The sequence below is a fragment of the Culicoides brevitarsis genome, chromosome 1 (genome assembly GCF_036172545.1).
Source record: "Culicoides brevitarsis isolate CSIRO-B50_1 chromosome 1, AGI_CSIRO_Cbre_v1, whole genome shotgun sequence".
NCBI classification, from domain to species: Eukaryota; Metazoa; Arthropoda; class Insecta; order Diptera; family Ceratopogonidae; genus Culicoides; species Culicoides brevitarsis.
In genome coordinates this window covers 37,441,370-37,465,918 of record NC_087085.1, presented here as the reverse complement: position 1 = coordinate 37,465,918, position 24,549 = coordinate 37,441,370, and the positions used below count along the sequence as shown (strand labels likewise).

The window sequence follows — 24,549 nt, the reverse complement described above, 5'->3', positions numbered from 1 at the left end:
ACCAGAAAATAATAAACATCATGATGATGCTTGTTAAAAACAAAAAAGTTTCATAATAAAACCGTATTTAAAATTATGTTGTTTTAATTGTTTGTACGTGAAAGCAGTTTTATTGCTTTTTTTATGTAGGTGTGTGTGTGAGAAGGAGAGTAAAAACATATGGATATGGATTTTTTGTGAGGAAGGTAAGTTATGCGGGAAATTTTTATAATTGTATAAAATGGACATTGTTTAATTTTCCGCTTTTGTGGAAAAAATTAATATGTTATTACTGAACGTTCTGTGACAATATCTTCTTGTCAAATGCAGAGAATTGTTTGTTTAATGTTCTTGCTTCAAGTACTGAACGTTATCTTAACTTAACAAAGTTGTGATTTATAGTCAGTGGCGGGTAATGAGAAATTTTGTTAAAAATTTTTTTTCAGATTTAAGGCCGCTTCAAACGAAAATCAAAAATAAAGTCCGATGCCCCATTTTAAAAGTCAAAAATCCAATGGGGCAAAATAAAAAAAAAAATTTAAAAATTTTCGGTGAAAAACTATTTTTTGACATTTTCAAAAAAATTTATAAAAAATTTTCAATTTTTTTAATTTTTGTTTTGAAAATCATTTTCAAACTTGAATTTTCTTATCTAAAAAAATTTTTCATAAAATTACTGAATTTGTTTTTCAAATTTTTTTGACAGTTATTTTTATGAAGTTTTAATTTTTCAATTTTTAACTTAAAATGATCTTAAATCAATTTTTAATTTGAAAGTTTCAAAGAAGATTATTTTTTCAAAAATTTTTCAAAAATTGTTAAAATTTGTTTTCAAATATAAGTATTTCAATTTTTTTTTTTTATTTTGCCCCCCCCCATTTTATTTTGAAAAATTTTGGACTTTATTTTTGATTTTCATTTGGAACGGCCTAAGTTTCTCATTTTAGGTTCATACCAATATCAAATTATTTAGAAAATTAAGAAGATTTTGAAAAAAATGAAAATTTATAACTTTCATATTAATAAAACATAAAAATAAGCTTCAAGGAAGCGTATAATTTTTTTAAGAGATCTTAAATTGAAAAAATTAAATTAATAAATTTAATTTAATTTTTATAAAAAATAAGTGTTTCATAAAATTGAGATTAAAAAATCCTTATGTTGAGCCAATGCTCTGTTGATGGGTTCATTGGAAGTAAATTGGCGATTATGTAATGGGACATATAAAAATCGACGTTGTCTTAAGTTGTACGATATTTCGTGATTTTGTGTGATCTTACAAGCCAGTTGTTGACAATCGATTCTTTTTCTCATCAAGTCAAAGGCAAACATGGAGTCTATTAACGTTCTTTTTCTCTCAAGTGTATCCATATTCAGAAGTTTTAGTCTGCTTTCGTATGAAAGAACCGTGAAAGTGTCATTTAGCCAGCCAAGATTTCTTAGAGCAAATAGCAGAAATTGTTTCTGTACTGATTCAATTTTTGACTAAAAAAGAGAATTTTCTTCGGTAGCCTTTTTTAATCAAGTTTAATTTTTTTTAGTTTCAGCTTATCGAATCTACCTGAGAATATATTTTTTTTTGTTGAAGGTCATCAATTCCTGAATTCTAAAAAAATAACTAAGAGAAAAATCATCAAAATAACTTAAAACTAAATAATCTTAAAGATACAAAAAAAATAACTCACCCCTTACTTTTATTTCAGAAAAAAAAACTGTTGTCACGTCACTGCTACCACTTGCTACGATTGCCATCCCCAAAGTCTTCAATTTAATTGAACTTGTGTCATTTTCTCCGTAACACAGCAACAACTTGCAACTTCTCTTCTTCTGCTAACATTTTTCTTCTCACTTCTCATGTTGTAGCTACATTTCGTACAAGACAAGAATGTACTTTAGATTCTTCGAATCTTACATGCTGGAATACGGTACACTGTTAATCAACGTAATGAATAGAGACAAACTGTTATTATGCCTGTAATAAAGTTTTAATTGGGTTTTCAGTTTATATCGATTTATTTGCAAGCAAACCAGGCACAAGATGATGAATGAACTACGCAAAGTACGTAGAAAGTGTTGCATGAAGAAGAGAATGTTTCTAATCAGTGTCTGTGGTATACTTTTGTGGTATTTTTTTCCTCATATAGTTCGTTATTATTGTACGAACGAGACTTTGCTAAATAAACGAATGCATAAAAAAAACTTTAATTTACTGCTCCTTTGAAATCTATAGTACATAGTTCGCTGCGAGATATAAAGACATACAATAATAAATGCGATAACTAAGATGAATAAAGAAAAATTGCGAGAATGAAGAAAATAAAAGAAAACCATCAAACATTCTTCGTCTTCTCGGGTTTTTACTTACCTCCGTTGCCGCCGCTTCGTCTCTCTCGAGTACATTTTTCCTCATGATGGAATGTGGTAGGCAAGCAAAAAATTGTTTGTTAAGTTCATTTAGATTTTTTTCCCACTTGTGCTTCGCATAAGGTACAGATAAATGTTGTCTCAGAAGAAAAAGGAAGAAGAAGCGAAAAAACAGTCGCTGATGTTGTCGTAATCTAATAACAAAGTTTTCGTCTAATTTTTACGCTGAACCTCTTGAATGATGTCTGCACATTTTTCTTCATAACCTTGTCACAATATCACGTAAACACAACAACAAGTTAGACACGCGTTTGCCGTGCCTTTTTAACGCACGATTGATGTGATACTCAGTCGCTAACTCAGTTAATGCGATTACTCCTTGGCCACAAGATGCACTCACTTTGTCTTAGTCGCACTTTGTTTGTTCACGATAAATGCGGCGCGTTAAGCGATCTTTTGATCTGCTAAATGGATAAGGGAAGAAAAAAAAGGGAGAAGGATTTAATTTTTGTATTCATTATGTGCCATCATGATGCCGTTTGTCGCATCGTTTTGCTGTCATCTCATAGCTCTGAAGTACTTTAAAAGAGGAGATGAAAACCTTCAGTGTGAAAAAAAATATATATAAGCGACCGACATCGTTAAAAGGATGTATAAATCATGATGTTTTTGTGTTTGTCAACTCAAAGTGTGTGAAAAGTGTGGAAAAAAAGGAAATAAACAAACGACAAAGGTTGCTTTGTCTTGCTTATTTATGTTTTTAAAAGCTACTTAGGCTTTTACGAATTTGGTTTTGAATTTTGAGTTGAAGTTTTTTTAAGGTTTTTAACTGAATTATTGACTTCGACTTAAGTCATATTATAAAATTAAACTTAATTTAAAAAAAAAAATTTTTTTTTTACTTTTCAGACACTAAATAAAATTTACTTACACTTTTTAATTTTGAGTTAAGTATAGAAATAACTTTGACTTAAGCTTGAGTTTAAGAATCAGTTAAGTGAACTTTTTCTTTTATATTTTTTCAACCCTAAATATTTTACTCCGAAATTTGAGCCGAAAAATTTGTAATTTTTAACTAACTAATAATTTCGATTTCCTTGAAAAAAAATATTATAAAACAAAAATATTTTAAAAAGATGCTTTTTTATTGAGAGCCCTAAAAAGTTGAAAATAAACGAGAATTTTAAAAAAATTAAGCAAGAGAAAAAAAAAATTCGAGTCCAACAGATTTATTTTAATTCTTTTTTTTAATTTCTCACTTTTATGAAAATTTTGGCCTCTCATGCTTTTTTCTTTTACTTAATTTTTTTAAAAAGTTATCGTTTATTTTCAACTTTTTAGTGCCCTAAGTAAAAAAGCATCTTTTTAAAATTTTTATTTTATACTTTTTAGTTAAATATTACAAAGAATGTCAGTTATCTTTAAATCTTTATGATGTTTAAAGATCTTTTTCGAACATTCTATGAAGTTTTTTGAAGCTTTTATAAAGTTTCTCGAACCTTCTATGAACATTCTATAAAGACCCAATGCACATTCTAAAACCTTGCCCCAATGCACATTTTAAAACTTTGCCCCAATGCACATTTTGAGTCTCTCACAGAATTTCCAATGAGCCCGCTACCCTAATGCGCTGAAAAGTTAAGCTTTAAAGATAAAATTAAAAATTTGAAATTTAAGCTAAAATTTTTTGACATCGTTGAGAATTTTTTTTTTCAAAATATAGATTCCTTAAGTTAACCTAATTTTACTATTGAATAATTTCAGGATGCCAAAATTTTAAAAATTTTCCTTCAAGAACGTTTTCGATACTTTGCTTTGATATTTTCTGAAACAAAAATTTAAAATTAAATTTGAAATAGTCTTACCATTAAAATATATTTCTTGTTCGATTCCACAAATATTATGCCGATCGAAATGTTGAAGACAAGCCTTTCACCAGAAACATGACAGACAGTAAGTAGTTTAGAAATTTTCTCTTCTATAAAAACAACTTTGAGGCAGAAAGATAGTAGTAAGTTTATGTTTTTCATATTTATTTTTTTCAAATCATTAAAAAATGTTTTAAAACTACTTACGTTTGCTCTTATCCGCTTTTTTAACAACAATTTTAACCTATCGCTGGATTGCATGTTTTTTTATATGCCATCATTAGTTAATGAGTGGAAGAAGTTTGGATAAGCAACTTTTTTTTCACAGTCTCTCACTCTTTTACTCTGTTTGTCTCTCTAATAAAGTGCATGAGCAACTTTTGCTCGGATTAATGTCACTTTAAATGGTGAGGAATGTTTGTCCCAGAAATGCTATGAACTTGAATGAATTCACGGAAAGGAGTAAAGCTTCTCCTTTTAAGGATTTTTTTTTCTTCTTTTTGAATTAGTCTCAGTTGCTGCCTTGACAATTACTGACAGCGAGAGGCTTTTAAAAGCACATAATCGAATTTAATAACAAGAGTCTCGTGAAAGGACAAAAAAGGCTGCATGCATTACTTATGAATATTCGCCTTTATCAAGTACTTGATGCATAAAAACATCCAAGCTATCAGGTTCGCTTTTGAATGAGAAAAAAGGCATTATCTTTTAATGAGAAAACTGAATAAAGAAGGAAAAAAAATGGAAAACAGTTGAAGATGAGTACCTCTTGACATATAAGATATGCTTTTGGCAGAATATTCTCCGCAGTTGTTTGCTTTTTTTTTAGTCGTCGGCTTCTCCGTAAACTCATCGTCGTCTCCTTTGCATTTGCGAATTATTTTATTGCTGCAATTCTTCTTCTTCTTCTTGCTTAAATTATCTTAATTTTTTCACTCGAGTGCGCTCTTTCTGGTCTCCGTTTTTTTTTTCTTCTCCTTTTTCTGTGCGAACAAAGACAGATGCACTTGTTTGTGGATAGATCTCGCTACGAGCTTCTTACACACAATACCTTAAAATAAAAGGAGATAAAAAGCAAAAAAAAAACATGAAACAACGATGGCTTTTATGCAGTGTGTTTTGCTAAATGAGATAAACACACAAAGAGCTCAGAAATTATTTAACAAGACTTTCATCAATCTTCGTTGCGGTTTGCATTTGAAGTAGTTTACAAGCGTTGTCGTCGTCTTCTCGTCCTTTAAGTCACATACAAAACAACTCTAAGAGAACAATTATTTTAATTCAATTTCCTCGTTCAAATATTTGTTGCACTGCTTTTCCATTGAAGGACTTTCCAAAATCAAGCGAATAACAACTTTTACCTGCAACGAAAATCATTAAGAGTTTCTTGATGGTAAACTTAAAGTAAACAAGTGACTGAATCATTAAATGAAACAATGCACAACCAATCAACTACGAAATAAATTTATAATGATTTGCGCAAATTTATTCAAGGTTCCTTCACTTTTCTTGATTGAATGGAGATCTTGTAACTTTCGAAGAAATTTAATTGGATTTTCAAAGAGTTAAGACTTTTGAATTGAAAGGATTCGTTAATTTGAGTCATCAAAATGTGAACTAAGATTTTAAATTTTTTTTTTCTAATTAATCTTAAGGCCGCTCCATAAAAAACCAAAAATAAAGTGCAAAGTTTTTGAAAATAAAATAAGGCCGCTCCAAATTTTTTTTTGAACTTTTTGTCCCATGCCCCATTTCAAAAGCCGAAAATCCAATGTCTTTTTTCAAGTAATTTCCCAAAATTTTTAAAAATTTTTTTAATTTTTAAGAATTTTTGTATTTAAAATTTTTTTTTTTTTAGATTTTTTTTATTCAAGTGTTTTTTTTACTGTTTTTAACAAATAAATAAATTTTAAATTTTCTAAAAATTTTGTTAGAATAATTAGAAAAAAATTTTTTTAAAATCCCAGTTCACATTTTGATGATTCAGGCTTTTGTAAATCAGAGTCAGAATGGAAGCCAAAGCTAAACTTATTTTTGAATAAATTCTTAAAGTTAATTAGGCCGCTCCAAATTTTTTTCTATGTATTTGCCCCATGCCCCATTTCAAAAGCCGAAAATCCAATGGGGCAAAAAAAAGTTGAAATTTCATCAAAATTGACCGTTTTTTGGCCTTTTTCCATATTTTAAAAAAAATTTTTAAATTTTTTTTTAAATGTTTTCGATTTTCTAGAATTTTTGTACTGATAAACGAAATTTGACATGAAAAATTCATTCTCATTAAAATTCATTTTTGACAGTTTTTTTTATGAAAATTTTTTGTTTTCAATTTATGTTTTCAATTTGAAATACTTTGAGATTTGTTTTAAATTACCAAATCTCAATTTGTACACCATAAAAACAATTAAAATATTCATAAAGGATCAAAAATTGTTAAAATTTTGTTATTTTGTATGAAAAAGTATTTCAAAACTTTTTTTTTATTTTGAAAATTTTTAAAAAGTTATTTTTAAAAAAAAATGTTTTGTCAAAAAACATCGGAAAAAATTTGAAACGGGCTACTTAATATTTAAAAATTTAGTTAAGAATAATTAGAAAAAAATATTTAAAAAAAATCCCAGTTTACATTTTGATGATTCAGTAAATCAGGGTTAAAATGGAAGACAAAGTTTAACTTTTTTTTTGAATAAAGTTATAAATTGATTCTAAAGGTTAATTAAGCTAATTTAAATATAAAAAAAAAATTATCAACTTATTTTAAGTCAAAAGAGTTAAAAGTTTAAGTTTTTTTTTAATATTAACAAAAAAAATTCTGTTCCAGGGTGAAAAATACTTTCAGTCAAAAAAAAAAACTAAAAGCTTCTTAAGTCTTTTACTTTTTACTTAAGTAAAAGTTTAAGTCAATTAAGTCAAAATTAAAAGCTGAATTTAAAAAAAAAAATAAAATAATAATAATTTTTTTTTTATTTAAAAATTTACACGTTTGAACCTTAATAAGAAAAAAGTAACATTTTAACGCACATTTTGTTCATTAACAGAGTATAAAAACAAAATGTTACCAAAAAAAGATTCTCTTGAAAATGTAAATAAACAAACAAGACGAAAGCTTACCGTGAAACATGAGACTGAAACATGGAAAGGTGTCATCTTGCGTTACCTGCTGCCATCATCATCATCGTCTAGACAAAAGCAAACGTTGTTAACTTCACAAGACTTGTTTTTTTGCAAATGTGCGTAAAGAACTTTGTTGTCAGTCAAGTGTTTGCATGCCATTTGCAAAAGACAATTATTGTTACGCTTTGTATCACGTCAAAACTCTCCTATTTGCTATCACGGTAAATTGTCAGTTTATGTCTATGCGAACGACATTGATTGTGCTCACGGGTCCCGAGAAAAGGAAGGAGGATATCCGCCTGGTTATGACAACCTCAAAATATATGCAAAACCGAAAAAGTAGAGTGGGACGATGATGAACAATTTCTTCGAACACAAAAAAAAAGTTTTCCTTTGCTCATCTTAATTGAATTATGTTGTTATCGGTATTTATTTTATCGGTAAACAATCTTTTCCGAGTAATCTGTTCCCAGTCTTGCACTGCAGATAATAATAATTATGACTTTTGGCCAAAGAAGTAACAGGATAATTGCTCAGTCAGTCACTCGTGCACCTATTTAATCAAAGTTATGCCCAATAAACAAGAACAATAATGATATCCTTGTGCAAGTGAATGAACACGGGTGAGTGATATTTATACATTAAACTAATAAACAGTCACATTAATTTTCAATCTAAACAATCATCGTCAACAGCAGGATAATAATAACATTAATGAAATGAGGAGAGAGATATTGCATAAAGTGAACTAAGCAGACATGAATGAACAAAACAATAACAATGAAATGTACAAATTTATGATATACCTTGTGATACAAATTACCTTAGTTTAAGACAAGTCTGCATATTTGCCGAATGGATGATGTTACACAAGTGAGTAAGTATAAGAGTTTAAGCATTAAATGCTTATAATATGGTTGTTATATGTTGTTTTTGTATTGTTATTAATTGTTAAGGTTACGGACATGAGGATAACGTAATGTAAATAATAAAATGATTTTACAAAAATGTTTCTTCGTAGCAGCAGGGACGAGAGCAGACAATGAAAATTGCCAGACATATTCATTACTATTTATTTACTTAAGTACTTTTACAACAAATAAAAAAACAACTGAGAGATAAATGGGGTGTGAAACTGCCAACGGAGTAATGCTGATGAAAAAGGTGAGTGAATTAAATTATTTATTAGGTAAGTTTTCAAAAGTTATTTTCATGATACATATTTAACGTTTTTTTTTAATTTTTTTAAATTAAAATTTCAGGAAAATTTAAAAATGACGTAAAAGTTATTCTTTAATATTTTTTTAGTATTTAGAACTGCATTTTAAAGATCTAATGGAATTTTGATCTATTTGCAAGAATTGAGCTTCCAAAGAAGACAATAAAAGAAATAGCCGAGAGTTTTATTTATCGTATAATCAATGTTGCCATCATATCGAACTTAGAGGATCTTCAAGAACATTTAAATTAACATAATACTATAATTATACTATGAATGGAAGAATTTGAGCAAACCCTTCTAATAATGTGAAACCCTGCATAAATAAGACGCATTGTACAAGACTTTTTAAGAAATCCACGAAAAAAGAAAAAAATAGAGAAAGTAGTCGTCTAAAGAACGACATACTATACCGCATTTCGATGTTATATATCTACGATTTTTTGTACTCCTCATGACCCTTTCGCAATTTCATACACAAACACATTCAAATCAAAACCATGTCAAAGGAATTTTATTTTTTCAGTTTCAATTTTTTTGCAGTTTTGAGTTATAAAATGATTAAAAATGATAAATTAGAGCCCTCTGACAAATTTTTATCCATTTGGAGCAAGATTTGACAAAAATGGCTTTGACACAGTTTTTGACACAGTTTTTTTGCTCTTGATTTAGTTTTTAAAACAAAACTATGTCAAAGAAATTTTTTTTTTCAGTTTCAATTTTTTGGCAGTTTTGAGTTACAAAATGATTAAAAATGATAAATTAGAGCCCTCTGACAAATTTCAATCCATTTATAGCAAGATTTGACAAAAATGGCTTTGACACAGTTTTTGACACAGTTTTTTTGCTCTTGATTTAGTTTTTAAAACAAAACTATGTCAAAGAAAAATTTTTTTTTCAGTTTCAATTTTTTGGCAGTTTTGAGTTATAAAATGATTAAAAATGATAAATTAGAGCCCTCTGACAAATTTCTATCCATTTGGAGCAAGATTTGACAAAAATAGCTTTGACACAGTTTTTGACACAGTTTTTTTGCTCTTGATTTAGTTTTTAAAACAAAACTATGTCAAAGAAAAAAAATTTTTTCAGTTTCAATTTTTTGGCAGTTTTGAGTTATAAAATGATTAAAAATGATAAATTAGAGCCCTCTGACAAATTTTTATCCATTTGGAGCAAAATTTGTCTAAATTGGTTTTGACACAGTTTTTTTGCTCTTGATTTAGTTTTCAAAACAAAACTATGTCAAAGAAAAAATTTTTTTCAGTTTCAATTTTTTGGCAGTTTTGAGTTATAAAATGATTAAAAATGATAAATTAGAGCCCTCTGACAAATTTCAATCCATTTGGAGCAAGATTTGACAAAAATAGCTTTGACACAGTTTTTGACACAGTTTTTTTGCTCTTGATTTAGTTTTTAAAACAAAACTATGTCAAAGAAAATTTTTTTTTTCAGTTTCAATTTTTTGGCAGTTTTGAGTTATAAAATTATTAAAAATGATAAATTAGAGCCCTCTGACAAATTTCAATCCATTTATAGCAAGATTTGACAAAAATAGCTTTGACACAGTTTTTGACACAGTTTTTTTGCTCTTGATTTAGTTTTTAAAACAAAACTATGTCAAAGAAAAATTTTTTTTTCAGTTTCAATTTTTTGGCAGTTTTGAGTTATAAAATGATTAAAAATGATAAATTAGAGCCCTCTGACAAATTTCAATCCATTTGGAGCAAGATTTGACAAAAATTGCTTTGACACAGTTTTTGACACAGTTTTTTGCTCTTGATTTAGTTTTTAAAACAAAACTATGTCAAAGAAAAATTTTTTTTTCAGTTTCAATTTTTTGGCAGTTTTGAGTTATAAAATTATTAAAAATGATAAATTAGAGCCCTCTGACAAATTTCAATCCATTTGGAGCAAGATTTGACAAAAATTGCTTTGACACAGTTTTGACACAGTTTTTTTGCTCTTGATTTAGTTTTTAAAACAAAACTATGTCAAAGAAAAATTTTTTTTTCAGTTTCAATTTTTTTGGCAGTTTTGAGTTATAAAATTATTAAAAATGATAAATTAGAGCCCTCTGACAAATTTCAATCCATTTGGAGCAAGATTTGACAAAAATAGCTTTGACACAGTTTTTGACACAGTTTTTTTGCTCTTGATTTAGTTTTTAAAACAAAACTATGTCAAAGAAAAAATTTTTTTTCAGTTTCAATTTTTTGGCAGTTTTGAGTTATAAAATGATTAAAAATGATAAATTAGAGCCCTCTGACAAATTTCAATCCATTTGGAGCAAGATTTGACAAAAATAGCTTTGACACAGTTTTTTTGCTCTTGATTTAGTTTTTAAAACAAAACTATGTCAAAGAAAAATTTTTTTTTCAGTTTCAGTTTTTTGGCAGTTTTGAGTTATAAAATTATTAAAAATGATAAATTAGAGCCCTCTGACAAATTTCAATCCATTTATAGCAAGATTTGACAAAAATAGCTTTGACACAGTTTTTTTGCTCTTGATTTAGTTTTTAAAACAAAACTATGTCAAAGAAAAATTTTTTTTTCAGTTTCAATTTTTTGGCAGTTTTGAGTAAGTTTTGAGTAAGTTAAAGTAAGTTAAATTTAAACTTTATTCAATACAAATTGACAAAAGTACAAAAACGTATTGTAAACCGTAAAAAGACACAAAATCAGTAATGTTAAGAGATTGACTAATTACAAAAAGCTTTTAAGAAATGTCATCTTATATTCACGAATATTTGAAAAAGTTTTTTATTCTACCGAATCGAAAGCTGTAAAGCAGCTGTTAATTTCTGACTGATGAAATATTTCAATAAGAAGAAAAGAACAAAATTATTTTTTTTACAGAACTATTAAAATCACAACAGAACATAAAATAATTGATCATTTTAGTGAGAATCAAATCAAATAAAACCAATTAAAGCAAAAATTTCCCTCTCAACTGAATTGACACCAACTTCACACTCACCGCACACTTGTTCGTTCGTTCGTATCCTTTTTTAGTGAATTTAAAATTTAATAAATAGAACGCGATAAATTTCCATAAATACTTTAGTAAATTAAAATAAATATGGTTTTTGAATGTATGTGTGGAATGCATGAAAATTTTATAGATATAATTTTGTTATAGTATTTTAGTGTAGGCCACAATTATTTTTCATGTACAAGTAACATAATAGTTTGAAAATGAGTGAGTGAATGAATTCTGTATTCGAGAGAAAAGTAGATGTCTGTGACAAGCATTTTCTCGCTTCAAACTCGCATATAAATTTATATTTTATATGTGTTTTAAACCACTCACTTTTCAGTTTAATAAACCCCTAAAAATGCATGTGTAGACTGCAATTTTATATTAAAATTTAAATAAATGTAGTAAAGGAGACGGCAATTCATTAGCACATGAGTAATAAAATATTGACGATAAATTTATTTTTTTACTGTATGCATTTTCCAAGTGAAGCACACTATTGACACAGAAATATAATTTGAGGACATGATAAAAGCATGAATTGAAGAATTACGGTTCGTCTCCCACTCAGAGATTAAATTCATTGCAAGTTTTTTTAACGAACAAAAAAAAATCATGAAAAAAAATGAATTGAGCGTACTTTTAATGGCAAAAAACATCCCACAATAGAGCAAAATTCACTGTGAAATGTCCTTTGTAGAGAATGTGTTCCATGTTCCATGACCATAAATAATTTCCAGAAACATACGGTTCGTTACCTCAAATGAATCATATCAATTTGTAATACCTTTGATTACAGTACTTCTCTTCTCGTTGTCGTTTTGTTCCTTGTCATGTCGCTCTGTCTTCATTTCTCTCGCTTTTATACTCTACATGAGAAATTGCGCTTGACAACGATAGAGAAGACCACGTTTGAATGAAACGATAAATGTTGAATCGAACATTTTTTTTCTTCTTTCATTACTTCCAATCGTTTGATCAATAAATTCGATTTTTAATTGATGTCCTCATGTAGGAATCGACTGTTGGCTACTCTGGCAACAAAATCCAGATTTTCATTAATTTTTGGCTAAAATGATGATCCAAATATTGCCTATCGATGAAAAATCATCGGTTTTGCAAATTATTCGATTGCTAGAGTAGTAACTCGTATATCAAGCCACTTGTCATCGCACTCGAATCATTTTAATGAAATTTATGTGAAAACCACAAAATGATACCGATATTTCAAAATTATTATTATTATTTTGTCTCTGACTAAATTTTGTGCAATAATTCACACAGAAATAAACATTTAGCAGTAGAAGCCACGACGATGTGGTCGCCCGAAGGCTCTTTGTGGCATGTTTCACATTTCTACTGCGAAACTGAACTTTTTTCTCATTCAAGTGGTCATATATGTTAATTGATTTGTCGAAGGAATGTGAAGCAAATTCATGCAAGGAATGTTGATGGGTGAAATTTTTGGCATTTAAATGTTATGGAATTAAAATTTCTTTAATTTCTATGAATTTCTGCCCAGACAGACTTTCAGGAAAGCGATTTTCGATTTAAAATTCGAAAATTTTAAATATTTGGGCATACATGTGTGCAAAAATTCTCCAATGACATTGGAATGTCCAAACAATAAAATTTTCCGTGAATAAATTGAAAACGTTCACACTGAAAATTTTTCACGATTTAACTTAATTTATTGCCTTTGCATGAAAAAATGATAATAATAATAATGCAAAGATTCACTTGTGCATACAAAAAATCGAAATTATTCACGGAAAATTTTAAAAATATTTAATTTCAACACATCAGTTGTACATTGGATTTACCATAACTCGCGAAAATATCTCAATTAAGTTAAATAATAAATTAATTGAGTTGCTTATTATTATAAATACAGCTACGAACGTGTGTGTGTTCAGTCATGCAGTCATCGGGAAAATTATTTATTTAATAATTTCTGAGAATGAAATAAAAACTGAAGGAGTTTCCAGGAAGAGTGCGAGTTTATCGAATTACCATTTTTAGCGTGAAAATAATACTTGAGGTATGTAGTAATTAATGCAATTATTGAACAATTTTGGGACAAAAGAACGAGATAATTTATTAAATCGACGAGTTCGAGGAAATTTTCACGATGATTGTTTTGAAGTTAATATTTTCCATTAATTTCCAAACAATTGAATTTTGGAATTGATAATAGTAAATAACGCAGTTTTTTGATTGGATGTCAAATTTTGATGAGTTTTTCAAAAACAGAATTTAATTTTTTAAGACAAAAAGAATCTATTAGATAAAAAAATTTTTTCATAAATTAAAATTTTATTTTTTAATTTAAAAATTATTTTTTTTAAATTTTTGTTTTTTAAAGAATTATTTTAAATTAAAATATAAGAAAATAATTTTTCTAAATTAAAAATAATAATTTTATTATAAAATAAAATTAAAAATTGAATAAAATTATTTTCTTGTATTTTAATTTAAAATAATTCTGTATTAAAAATAAAAAAAATAATTTTAAAATTCAATAAAAAAATTTAATTATTATTTTACTTTTTAATAATATTTTTTTTTTAATTTAAAATTAATAATTAATTTAATTTAATTTTTAATTTTAATTAAATTATTATTTTTTTTACTTTTTAATTTTAATTTAAATTAATTTTAATTAATTTTATTTAATTATTGAGTTGTTTTGTAAAATTCTTGCATTTATGAGTCATGTTACGTTTTACGTGTCATATTTTGTCGAATTTTTCGTGAAAAATCTCCAAAAATGCTCTTTTTCACTTAATTTAACGGAAAAAAAATTTAAATTCTTACGAAATCAAGGAGGCTCGTAACTGCATTTCATGAGGAAATCCAAGTGACTGAGTGAGACGATCGAAAGTGATACTGTTATATGCTGTCAGGTAAGTATACCAGTACTGGTATACTTACCTGACAGATGTATAACAGTTCAATTTCAGCCGACTCACTCCGTCACGATGGATTTCGCGCGAAATCTCGTCACGCGCCTCCTTGATTTCGATTTCCAGATGGCGCTGAAATCGTTAAGTAGATATGAGACGAATGAAATTGATAACGAAATTGCCACCCGCTAATTTTCCATCCAACTTTCAAGTTTCTTGTACAATATTATCATTTTCATTCGTCTCAATTGGTTCATTAGGACATCAAAAAGCCGAAGATCCACAATTTTTAATTTCTGCCCGGAAAAATAAAAGTTTTAATTTACAAAAAGTCGGCATAAATTGAGGAAAAATCACGAAAAATGGCTCCTACAATCAACAATGGAGACCCAGCGAGCGAGAAAAAGGTGCAGAAACCCCAAGATAAAAGGTATTTTTTACATTTTTAAGCAAAAAAACAATTCACCGCTCACATTTTCCGCTTGTTTACAGAACTGAACTAATTGTTCGTGCCAAATATTGCAACACTCTGCCCGATATTCCGTTCGATTTGAAGTTCATCACGTATCCCTTCGACTCGCATCGCTTCATCCAGTACAATCCGACGTCGCTCGAGCTCAATTATCGCTACGAAGTGCTCACGGAACACGACCTTGGCGTCACCATCGACTTGATTGATCGCGACTTGTACACTCCCGTGCGTGACAAATCCTCGAAAGAGGCACAACTCGATCCGGCAGACGAAAAATTGCTCGAAGAAGACTTGCACACGCCACAGGACTCGCAACGTTCGAAACAGCATGCGAGAAATGTCTCGTGGTTGCGAAAATCCGAGTACATTTCGACGGAACAAACGCGTTTCCAACCGCAGAGTTTGGAAACGATCGAAGCGAAAGTCGGCTACAATGTCAAGAAAAGTTTGCGCGAGGAGACTTTGTATCTGGATCGCGATGCGCAAATTGCTGCCATTCAAAAGACCTTCGAGGACAATACGGTGCCAATTACGAAGCATTACAGCAAGCCGGGAGTCACTCCTGTGGAAATTTTCCCTGTTTTGCCAGATTTCGACAATTGGAAGTTCCCGTGTGCTCAGGTTATTTTCGATTTTGATCCTGCGCCAGCGAATAAGGGAGCTGCTGCGGCAATTGAGGAGATGTCACAAGCGATGATTCGGTGAGTTATTTAAAAATTTATTTTTTTTTTTTTTTTTATTTAAAACTATAGAGAAATTTTGGTTAAAATTCGATGAAAAATATTTTTACAATAATTTAAAAATATTTTTATAAAATCTTCAAGTTTTTATGATTTTTATTTTAATTTTATTTTTTAAATTTATTTTTCCCTAAATTTATTTGAAAAAAAAAATAAATAATTTTTAAGATATTAATTTTTATTAAATTATTTTTTTTTAATTTGAAACGAGAGAAATTTGGTTATAATTCCTTGAAAAATATTTTTAAAAAAATTAAAAAAAAAAAATTAATTTTTTTTTAAATTTAATTTTCCCCAAATTTTTTTGAAAAAAAATTATTTTAATTACTGTTAATTTGAATTACTAAATTAATTAAAAAATTAATTTTATTTTTTATTTTTAATTTTAAATAAATTTAATAAATTTTTTTAAGATTTTTCATTTAAATTTTTGAAAAATTAATTTTTTAATTAATAAAATTTTTAAATTTTGTTAAATTCATTGAAAAAATCATTAAATTAATTTTTTTAAAAAAAATAATTTTAAATTACTGTTTTTAATGCTAAATTACTAAATTTATTTTGAATTAAAAAATAATGAAATTTTGCTCGCATATTTTTTATTTTCCTTCATTTATGAAAAATAAAATATTATTTTTGAAATCTTAAAAAAATAAAATAATTAATTTAAAAATTACCTCAAAGTCAAATTTTTAATTAAATTTTCTTCCTTTTTAGTGGTGTCATGGACGAAAGTGGCGAACAATTCGTCGCTTACTTCTTGCCGATGGAAGACACGATGGAAAAACGTCGCAGAGATTTCACAAACGAGGTTTTGTACGAAGACGACGAGGAATACGAGTATAAAATGGCACGCGAGTACAATTGGAACGTCAAAAGTAAAGCTTCCAAAGGGTACGAAGAGAATTATTTCTTCGTTGTACGAAACGATGGCGTTTATTACGATGAACTCGAGACGAGAGTACGTTTAAGCAAGCGTCGTCAAAAGGCGGGACAACAACCGAGCAACACAAAGTATGAAAAAATTATTTTTTTTTTTTTTTAAATTTTTAAAATTATTTTTTGTTAATAATTTAATTTTTTTTTTAATAAATATTTTTGGCTTTTCTGATTAAATATTTTCAAATTTTAAAAAAAATAAAAAAATTAATTAAATTTAATTTTTTAAAATTTATTTTTTTTTTAAAATTTTTTTTTAATTTCAATTAAAACATTAAAAAAAATGTTTATTTATTAAATTAAATAATTTTTTTAAATATCTTTTAAAATTTTAAAATAAAAAATTAAAATTTTAATTAATTAAATTAATTAAATTTTAAAAATTTTAATTTTTAATTAATTAATTTAATTTAATTTATTATTTTATTAAATTTTTTAATTTAATTTAAATTTAATTTTCCATGATAAAAATTATTTTTTTTTTACTTTTCTAGATTGGTTGTTAAACATCGACCTCTCAACGCCTCCGAGCATCGCATGCAACGTTTCCGCGAACGCCAACTCGAATGGATCAACGAAGACGACGAAGAAGAAATGGAAGAATCTGAAGCGGAAGACGAGGAAAAAATCACAAAAACGGGCCATGACACAAAAACCGCCGAAGAAGAAGGCAGCGATGCAAGCGATCGCGAAGGCAGTCAACGTCGTTCTCGTTCCCGTTCACGTCGCGCCTCGAGTGCAGGCTCAAAATCGTCTCGCAGTCGTTCTGGCAGCGGATCCGGAAGTGCTCGCTCCAAATCCGGAAGTCGCAGTGGCTCCGCAGCTTCGAGACGATCAAATTCCGGTTCGCGCAAATCAAAATCCGCGAGTCGCTCTCGAAGTCGTTCCGGATCAGGATCTCGTTCGGGCTCTGGTTCGAGGCATTCGGGCAGCAGATCACGCAGCGGAAGTGCCGCATCGAATCGTTCTCGAAGCGGATCCCGAAAGTCGGGAAGTCGAAGCAGAAGTTCGTCAGCAGCGTCGTCACGAAGAAGCGGCTCGAATAAATCACGTTCGAGATCGCGTTCGGGAAGCGGAAGCAGAGCAAGTCGTTCGAGGTCAAGATCGAGATCGAGATCGGGATCTGGCAGTCGAAGCGGAAGTGGATCGCCTGTTTCGCGGAAATCTGTGTCGGGCAGTGAACATTCCGGAAGCGGATCGGATGACGAGTAGATTAATTAATTTTGATGTAAATTTGGTTAAGATACAATTTTTTTGACGTAATAAATTTTTTTTTGATTGAATATCATTAAAACGAAGAGATTTTGTTATCTTATCATTAGGGATGGCAAAATACTTAAAAATTAGAAAGAAAAAAAAATCGCTTCGTTAAAAAAATTAAAAAAAAATTTTGTTGAAAATGTTTTACACCCTCAGAATTTTTTTTGCTCATTTTTGGAAATTTTATTATGTTATTTTTTTTAAATATTTTTTTTTTATTTTTTTTTTTTTAAATTTTTTTTTTTTTTTTTTTAATTTTTTTTATTTTTTTTTTATTTTTTTTATTAAAACGCTCTTTTATTTATTTCGAACTTTTTGTCCCAAAGCTATTTTTTTCGAAATGGGGGGGCAAAATAAAAAAAAAGTTTTGAAATTTTTCATACAAAATATTTTTTTCATTTTCCCTTAATGAATATTTTAGTGGTTTTTGTGGTAAATTGAAATGATAATTTCAAATTTAGAGTTTTTTCAAAAAAAAAAAAATTTGTAAAAATAACTGTCAAAAAATTTTGTAAAATATTTTTTTTGAAAAAAATTTTAAAAAATTCATTTAAAATTTTTTTTTACAAATTTCTTAAAAATTCAAAAATTTTTTTAAAATTTCAAAATTTATTGAAAAAAATGATAAAAGGCCAAAAAACGAACATGTTTTTAACTTTTTTTTTAATATTTTTTCGATTTTGTAATAAAAAAAATTGGAGCGGCCTTATTTTTCAAAAATAATTTTATTGAATTTTTTTTTCTTCGAAATTTATTAAATATTTTTTTTAAATAATTTATTTCAAGCCTTGGAACAATAATATTGTTCAATATATTTATTGTAATAATTAAATTCGAAAAAAAATAATCGTTGAGAAAAATTATGAGGCAATTATGGAAAAAATGGTTTGCCTGAATTTTTAATTAATTAATTGATTGAAAAAAATTAAATTTAATTAATTATTTTTTTTTTTTTATTAATTTGTCATACCTGTTTATCACCGAAAATATCATTTTTTGAGATTATCTGGCTACTTTTTATGTTTGATTTTGATAAATTATCTTCTCAGTCACTATCGAACTTCCATCATGAGCAAAGTTTATCCGATTATTAAAACAAATTCGGGTCCCGTGAAGGGAATTTCCCGCAAAAATGACGTTGGAAAGCTTTTTTACTCTTTTCAGCACATTCCTTATGTCCAACAACCGATCGGAGAATTCCGTTTTAAAGATCCTCGTCCCGTTATTCCATGGAATCAACCACTGGATTGCACAAAAGAAGGTCCAAAATGCTACCATTTTGATTCTATGAGCACTGGAAGTCCTGAATTCGTTGGCGGAGATGAATGTTTAGGCTTGAATATCTTCACGCCAAACGTAAGTTAAAAAAAATTTAATAAAAATTATTTTTTTATCGTTTTTCGTCAAATTAGTTAAAACCATGGCGACCTTTGCCCGTCTGCGTTTGGATTCACGGAGGAGCTTTTATCACCGGAAGCAGTTCAACTGATCTTTTTGGTCCAGATTTGATCGTAGAGAAAGACGTCATCATGGTTTCGTTCAATTATCGTCTCGGAATTTTCGGATTTTTGTCGCTAAAAGACCCAAAATTGGGAGTTCCTGGCAATGCGGGCTTAAAAGATCAATCGATGGCCTTGAAATGGATCAAAGACAACATTTCTCACTTTGGCGGCGATCCAAATAACATCACGGTGTTTGGAGAAAGTGCTGGCGCTGCATCCGTTCACTATCACATGATCTCGCCAATGTCAAAAAATTTGTTCAATCGAGCCGTGATGATGTCAGGATCCGTTCTTTGTCCGTGGGCAACTGCACCAAAATTTTACGAAAGTTGTCTCAAACGATTGGCAATCGCTCTCGGACTTGATGAGGACGTGAACGAGGAAATTTTGTTCAAAGCGATTTCTGAAGCAGATCCATTGACGTTGTTAATGCACGAAGTCAACCTCATCAAACCTGAGGAGAAATTAACGAGTGGAACAAATATTTCTGCTTTTTTGCCCCAAGTCGAGCCTTATGAGAGCGAAATGTGTTTTCTTCCCGCTTCTCCGATTGAACTCTGTCGCAATGCGTGGTCCTTAGATATGGATGTCATCTTCGGTGGATGCGAAAATGAAGGTCTAATCTGCAGCGGATTGCATCCGGATGAGGTTGGATTAGCTGAAATTAATAAAAATAACGCTTATTTGTTGCCGTTGGATTTATTTTATGAACTTGGATTGAAAGGAAATTCAAAAGGAGCGATTTTGAAGGAATTTTACTTCGGGGAAAAGGATATTTCATTGGAAAATATCGAAAATTTGCTTTCGGTAAGTAGTTTTGTGAATTTTTTTTAATTTAAAAAAATAATTTTAAAATTTATGTTGTATCTTTTCGAATAAACTACTCAATCAAAGTCTTAAAAATTTTTATAAATTTAAAAATTTAAAAAAAAAATTAAACTTTAAATTTTAAAAAAATTTATGGAAGTCTCTTTGACTTTTATGATTTTTAATAATTTTGTTTAATTTTTTAAAATTAAGCTTTCTCAGTTCTTAAAATTTAGACAATTTTAATAAAATTTTCATTTTTTAAGCCAAATTTTATTTAAATTTTAAAGTTTCTGGAAATAAAAAAATAATTTGATAATTTTTTAAAATTTAATTTAAGTTTTTGGTCGATTTAAGAATATTTTACTTCATTAAAGACAGAAATTTTTGTAAAAAATTAATAAAAAATAATTTGCAATCCTTAAAAATTATTTAAATATTTTTTTTTTTAAAAATAATAGTTTAAATTTAATGAATTTTTTATATCAAACTTTATTATTAAGAAAAAAATTAATCCTTTTTATAGATTTTATCTCATATTTAATTTTTTTTTGTTTTTTTTTTATTTTGAAAATTATACCAAAATTGGCCATATTCATATTTTTTAAAGAAATTTTCAAAAATTTTTAAAATATTTTCGATTTTCAAGAATTTTTGTATTGAAAAACGAAATTTGACATGAATTTTCTTCTTTAAAAATTTTTCAAAAAAAATTTTTTTTTTTTTTAATTTTTTGACAATTATTTTTATGAAAATTTTTCGTTTAAATTTTTAATTTGAAATACTTTGAGATCTTAACTTAAGAACAACTAAAATATTCTTTAATGACCAAAAATTGATTAAATTTTACCTTTTTGTACGAGAAAGTATTTCGAAACTTTTTATTTATTTTTTTTTTGTTTTTTTTTTTTTTTTTGTAAAAAATCTTTGAAACAAAAACATTGAAAATATTTTGAAACGTCTAAAAAAAGATTTTTAAAAGTTAAATAAAATTTTAAAAAATATTTAAAAATTTTTAATTAAAAAAAAATAATTATAAAAAAATTTTTAAGAAAAAATTTTTAAATTTTTTAAATCATCAAAACTATTTTCACAATTTTTACCTAATTTTTTTCTTTAAAACAGTATCTCGATGAATCAACAATCTGGCATGGGATCTACCAAGCCGCTGTAATTCATCGTCAAACGGGCTCCGGCAAGACTTTTTTGTACAATTTAAACGTTCCTCCATCATCAGACAATCCCGGCTTCTATCACTTTCTTCGAAGTGCTTTCAAAATGCCTCACATGAAGGGAACTGCTCACGCTGAAGACATTCCCTTACTTTTTAAGACGAAAGTTGCCCGACGATTCCAAAAAGGCGACGATAACTACGAAGCGCAACAAGTTTTCTTAAATTTCTTCATTGAATTCGTAAAACGGGGAAATCCCAACCATCAATTTGTCAAAGAGAAAGCCGGTTCTCATTGGCTTCCGTTGGAAAAAGGAGAATTTGAAGACTTACCTTCGTTGGAAATTTGTCGTGATGACTTTCGGGTGCAACAATTGAGTAAATTTGAGAAAATCCGGGTTTGGAATTCGTTGTACGACGATCAAAAAGCAAAATTGTGACTTACAACGTAACTTAAGGCTTAAGTTGGCTCAATAAATATTGTTTTGTGTTGATTTTCAAAGAAAAATCTTATCAATTATATCATTTCCTTATCATTTTATCACTTTTTTTAAATTTTTTTCAGTCATAAAAGGCTTCAGTCTACATCAAATTGTCATCATGAGCACTGTTTATCCCATCGTAAACACGAATTCGGGTCCCGTGAAGGGAATTTCCCGCAAAAATGACGTTGGAAAGGTCTTTTACTCCTTTCAGCACATTCCTTATGCCCAGCAACCGATCGGAGAATTACGTTTTAAGGATCCTCGTCCCGTAATTCCATGGAATCAACCACTAGATTGCACGAAAGAAGGTCCAAAATGCTTCCAATTCGACAATTTGAGTGGAGAATTAGAATTTTTTGGGTCTGATGAGTGTTTGGGCGTCAATATTTTCACGCCGAATGTAAGTTTAAAGTTGAAATTTAAATTTTTTATCATTTCTTATCTTTTTTTGTCGAAATAGTTAAAGCCATGGCGACCTTTACCCGTTTGTGTGTGGATTCACGGCGGAGGTTTCGTCGTCGGAAGTAGTTCAACGGACATTTACGGACCAGATTTGATCGTAGAGAAAGGCGTCATCATGGTTTCGTTCAATTATCGTCTCGGAATTTTCGGATTTTTGTCGCTAAAAGACCCGAAATTGGGAGTTCCTGGCAATGCGGGCTTAAAAGATCAATCGATGGCCTTGAAATGGATCAAAGAGAACATTTCTCACTTTGGCGGCGATCCAAATAACATCACGGTGTTTGGAGGAAGTGCAGGCGGAGCATCAGTTCATTACCAAATGATCTCGCCAATGTCCAAAAATTTGTTCAATCGAGCTGTGCCGATGTCGGGATCAGCTTTAAGTCCATGGGCAACAGTTCCAACGATTTATCCGGAGCTTTTGAAGAGACTCGCGGCTGTTCTACGACTTCCCGAAGACGCAAATGATGAAATTTTGTACGAAGCGCTTTTAAAATGTGACCCAAAAGAGCTTTTAATTTACGTCGAAACTTTAATCAAGCCCGAAGAAAAATTAAATAGCGCCGCAGCATGGTCAAGTTTTCTGCCGCAAGTCGAGCCATATGTCAGTGAAATGTGCTTTTTGCCAGCTTCGCCCTTAGAATTGGGGAGAAATGCTTGGTCTCTTGGGATGGATGTCATTTTTGGCGGATGCGAGAATGAAGGATTTTTGTGGAATGGATTTTCCGTTGATGAAGCTGGAATGATGGAAATTAATAAAAATAATGCGTATTTGTTGCCGAAAGAGCTTTTTGAAGAGCTGGGAGTGGAAGAGGGGAATTCAAAAGGAAAAATTTTAAAAGAATTTTATTTTGGAGAGAAGGATGTTTCGCGTGAAAATTTTGATATTTACCTTTCTGTGAGTATTTTTGAAGGATTTTATTTTTTTTATTTTTTTTTTAATTTTAATGTTTTAATTTAATTATTTTTAATTATTTTTTGTCTTTTCTAAGGAGCTTCCCAGTTAAATATTTTTTCTTTTTTGATTTTTATGAATTAAAAATATTTTTCATTTAAAGCTCTCCAATAATAATTTATTTGTTAAATAGATTTTTTTTTATTTTTTTAATGGATTTTATTTTTTTTATAAATTAATTGTTTTTAATTTTATTTTTTTTATGCTTTACTTATTTTATTTTATTTATTTAAATAATTTAATTTATTTTATTTATTTTTTTTTTTATTTAAATTAATTTTACTTTATTTTATTTAATTAAAAAATATTTAAAATTTATTAATTTTTATCATATTATAAATATTTTTAAACTTTAAAAATTTTTGAATATTTTATTTTTTCAAATTATTTTTTTTTTTAATTTTAAAATTTTTATCATTATTTATTTAAAAAAATATTTTTTTTAGAAAAAAATTACTTTTTTTATTTAAAATAAATTATTTTATTTATTTACTATTAATAAAAAATTAAAATATTTTTTTTTTTTTTAATAATTTCTAATTTTTTAATCAAATTTGTTTTTTTTTTATTTAAACAGTATCTCGACGAAGCAACTTTTTGGCATCAAATGTACCGTGCCTTCGTACTTCAACGTCAAAACAGTTCCGGCAATACTTTTCTCTACAATTTGAACATTCCTCCATCCGTTGACGTTCCTGGCTTCTACAAACTCTTTCGAGACTCTTATCAACTAACACACATGAACGGGACGTGTCACGGCGAAGACCTTCCCTTACTTTTCAAAACAAAATACGATCGTCGATTTCAAAAAGGCGACGACAATTACGCAGCGCAACAAGTTTTCCTCAATTTCTTCATTGAATTCGTGAAAAGAGGCGATCCAAATTTCGAATCGCTCGAAACAACAAACGACGAGCCTTGGAAACCTCTCGAGAAAGGACAAGCCGAAAATTTGTCAACCTTGGAGATTCTACGGAATGAAATTCGGGTGCAACAATTGACGAAAGGCGAGAAAATTAAAGTTTGGAACGGCTTGTATGACGACAATAAAGAGCTTCTTATGTGAAATTTTATCGTAGGTTAGAGTGAAGAGTATCAAAGTGTTGGAAGAGTAAATATATAACGATTTTCCGAAGTAGAAGCTATAAAAAATTCAATAAAATTATTTCATCTTACGTTTTTTGAGACTTTGATTACATCTCGATTGCATCGATAAAATTTTTGTTATTGTAAACATAACTCATAATAAAATTATTTTATGGCATGTTATGAATGAACGTAAATATTTTGCTTACTTAACCGTTTAATTAATAAAAACTTAAAATTTATTAA

The 24,549-nt window shown here is 28.6% G+C and overlaps 3 protein-coding genes across 3 annotated transcripts; all 3 read left to right on the top strand.

The window, feature by feature from the left end:
* Positions 1–14,695: 14,695 nt before the first annotated feature.
* Positions 14,696–17,867, top strand: LOC134829222 (RNA polymerase II-associated factor 1 homolog). Its single transcript, XM_063842224.1, has 4 exons — positions 14,696–14,854; positions 14,917–15,597; positions 16,354–16,650; positions 17,070–17,867. The coding sequence occupies exons 1-4, from the start codon at positions 14,787–14,789 to the stop codon at positions 17,785–17,787; spliced, it is 1,764 nt and encodes a 587-aa protein (XP_063698294.1). The 5' UTR covers positions 14,696–14,786; the 3' UTR covers positions 17,788–17,867.
* Positions 17,868–18,903: 1,036 nt separating this feature from the next.
* LOC134837769 (esterase B1-like) lies at positions 18,904–21,755 on the top strand. Its single transcript, XM_063853155.1, has 3 exons — positions 18,904–19,191; positions 19,248–20,144; positions 21,270–21,755. Exons 1-3 carry the CDS (start codon positions 18,904–18,906, stop codon positions 21,753–21,755), a joined length of 1,671 nt encoding a protein of 556 aa, XP_063709225.1.
* A 160-nt stretch (positions 21,756–21,915) lies between these two features.
* LOC134837767 (esterase B1-like) lies at positions 21,916–24,283 on the top strand. Its single transcript, XM_063853154.1, has 3 exons — positions 21,916–22,200; positions 22,261–23,160; positions 23,795–24,283. The coding sequence occupies exons 1-3, from the start codon at positions 21,916–21,918 to the stop codon at positions 24,281–24,283; spliced, it is 1,674 nt and encodes a 557-aa protein (XP_063709224.1).
* The last annotated feature ends 266 nt before the right edge of the window (positions 24,284–24,549 follow it).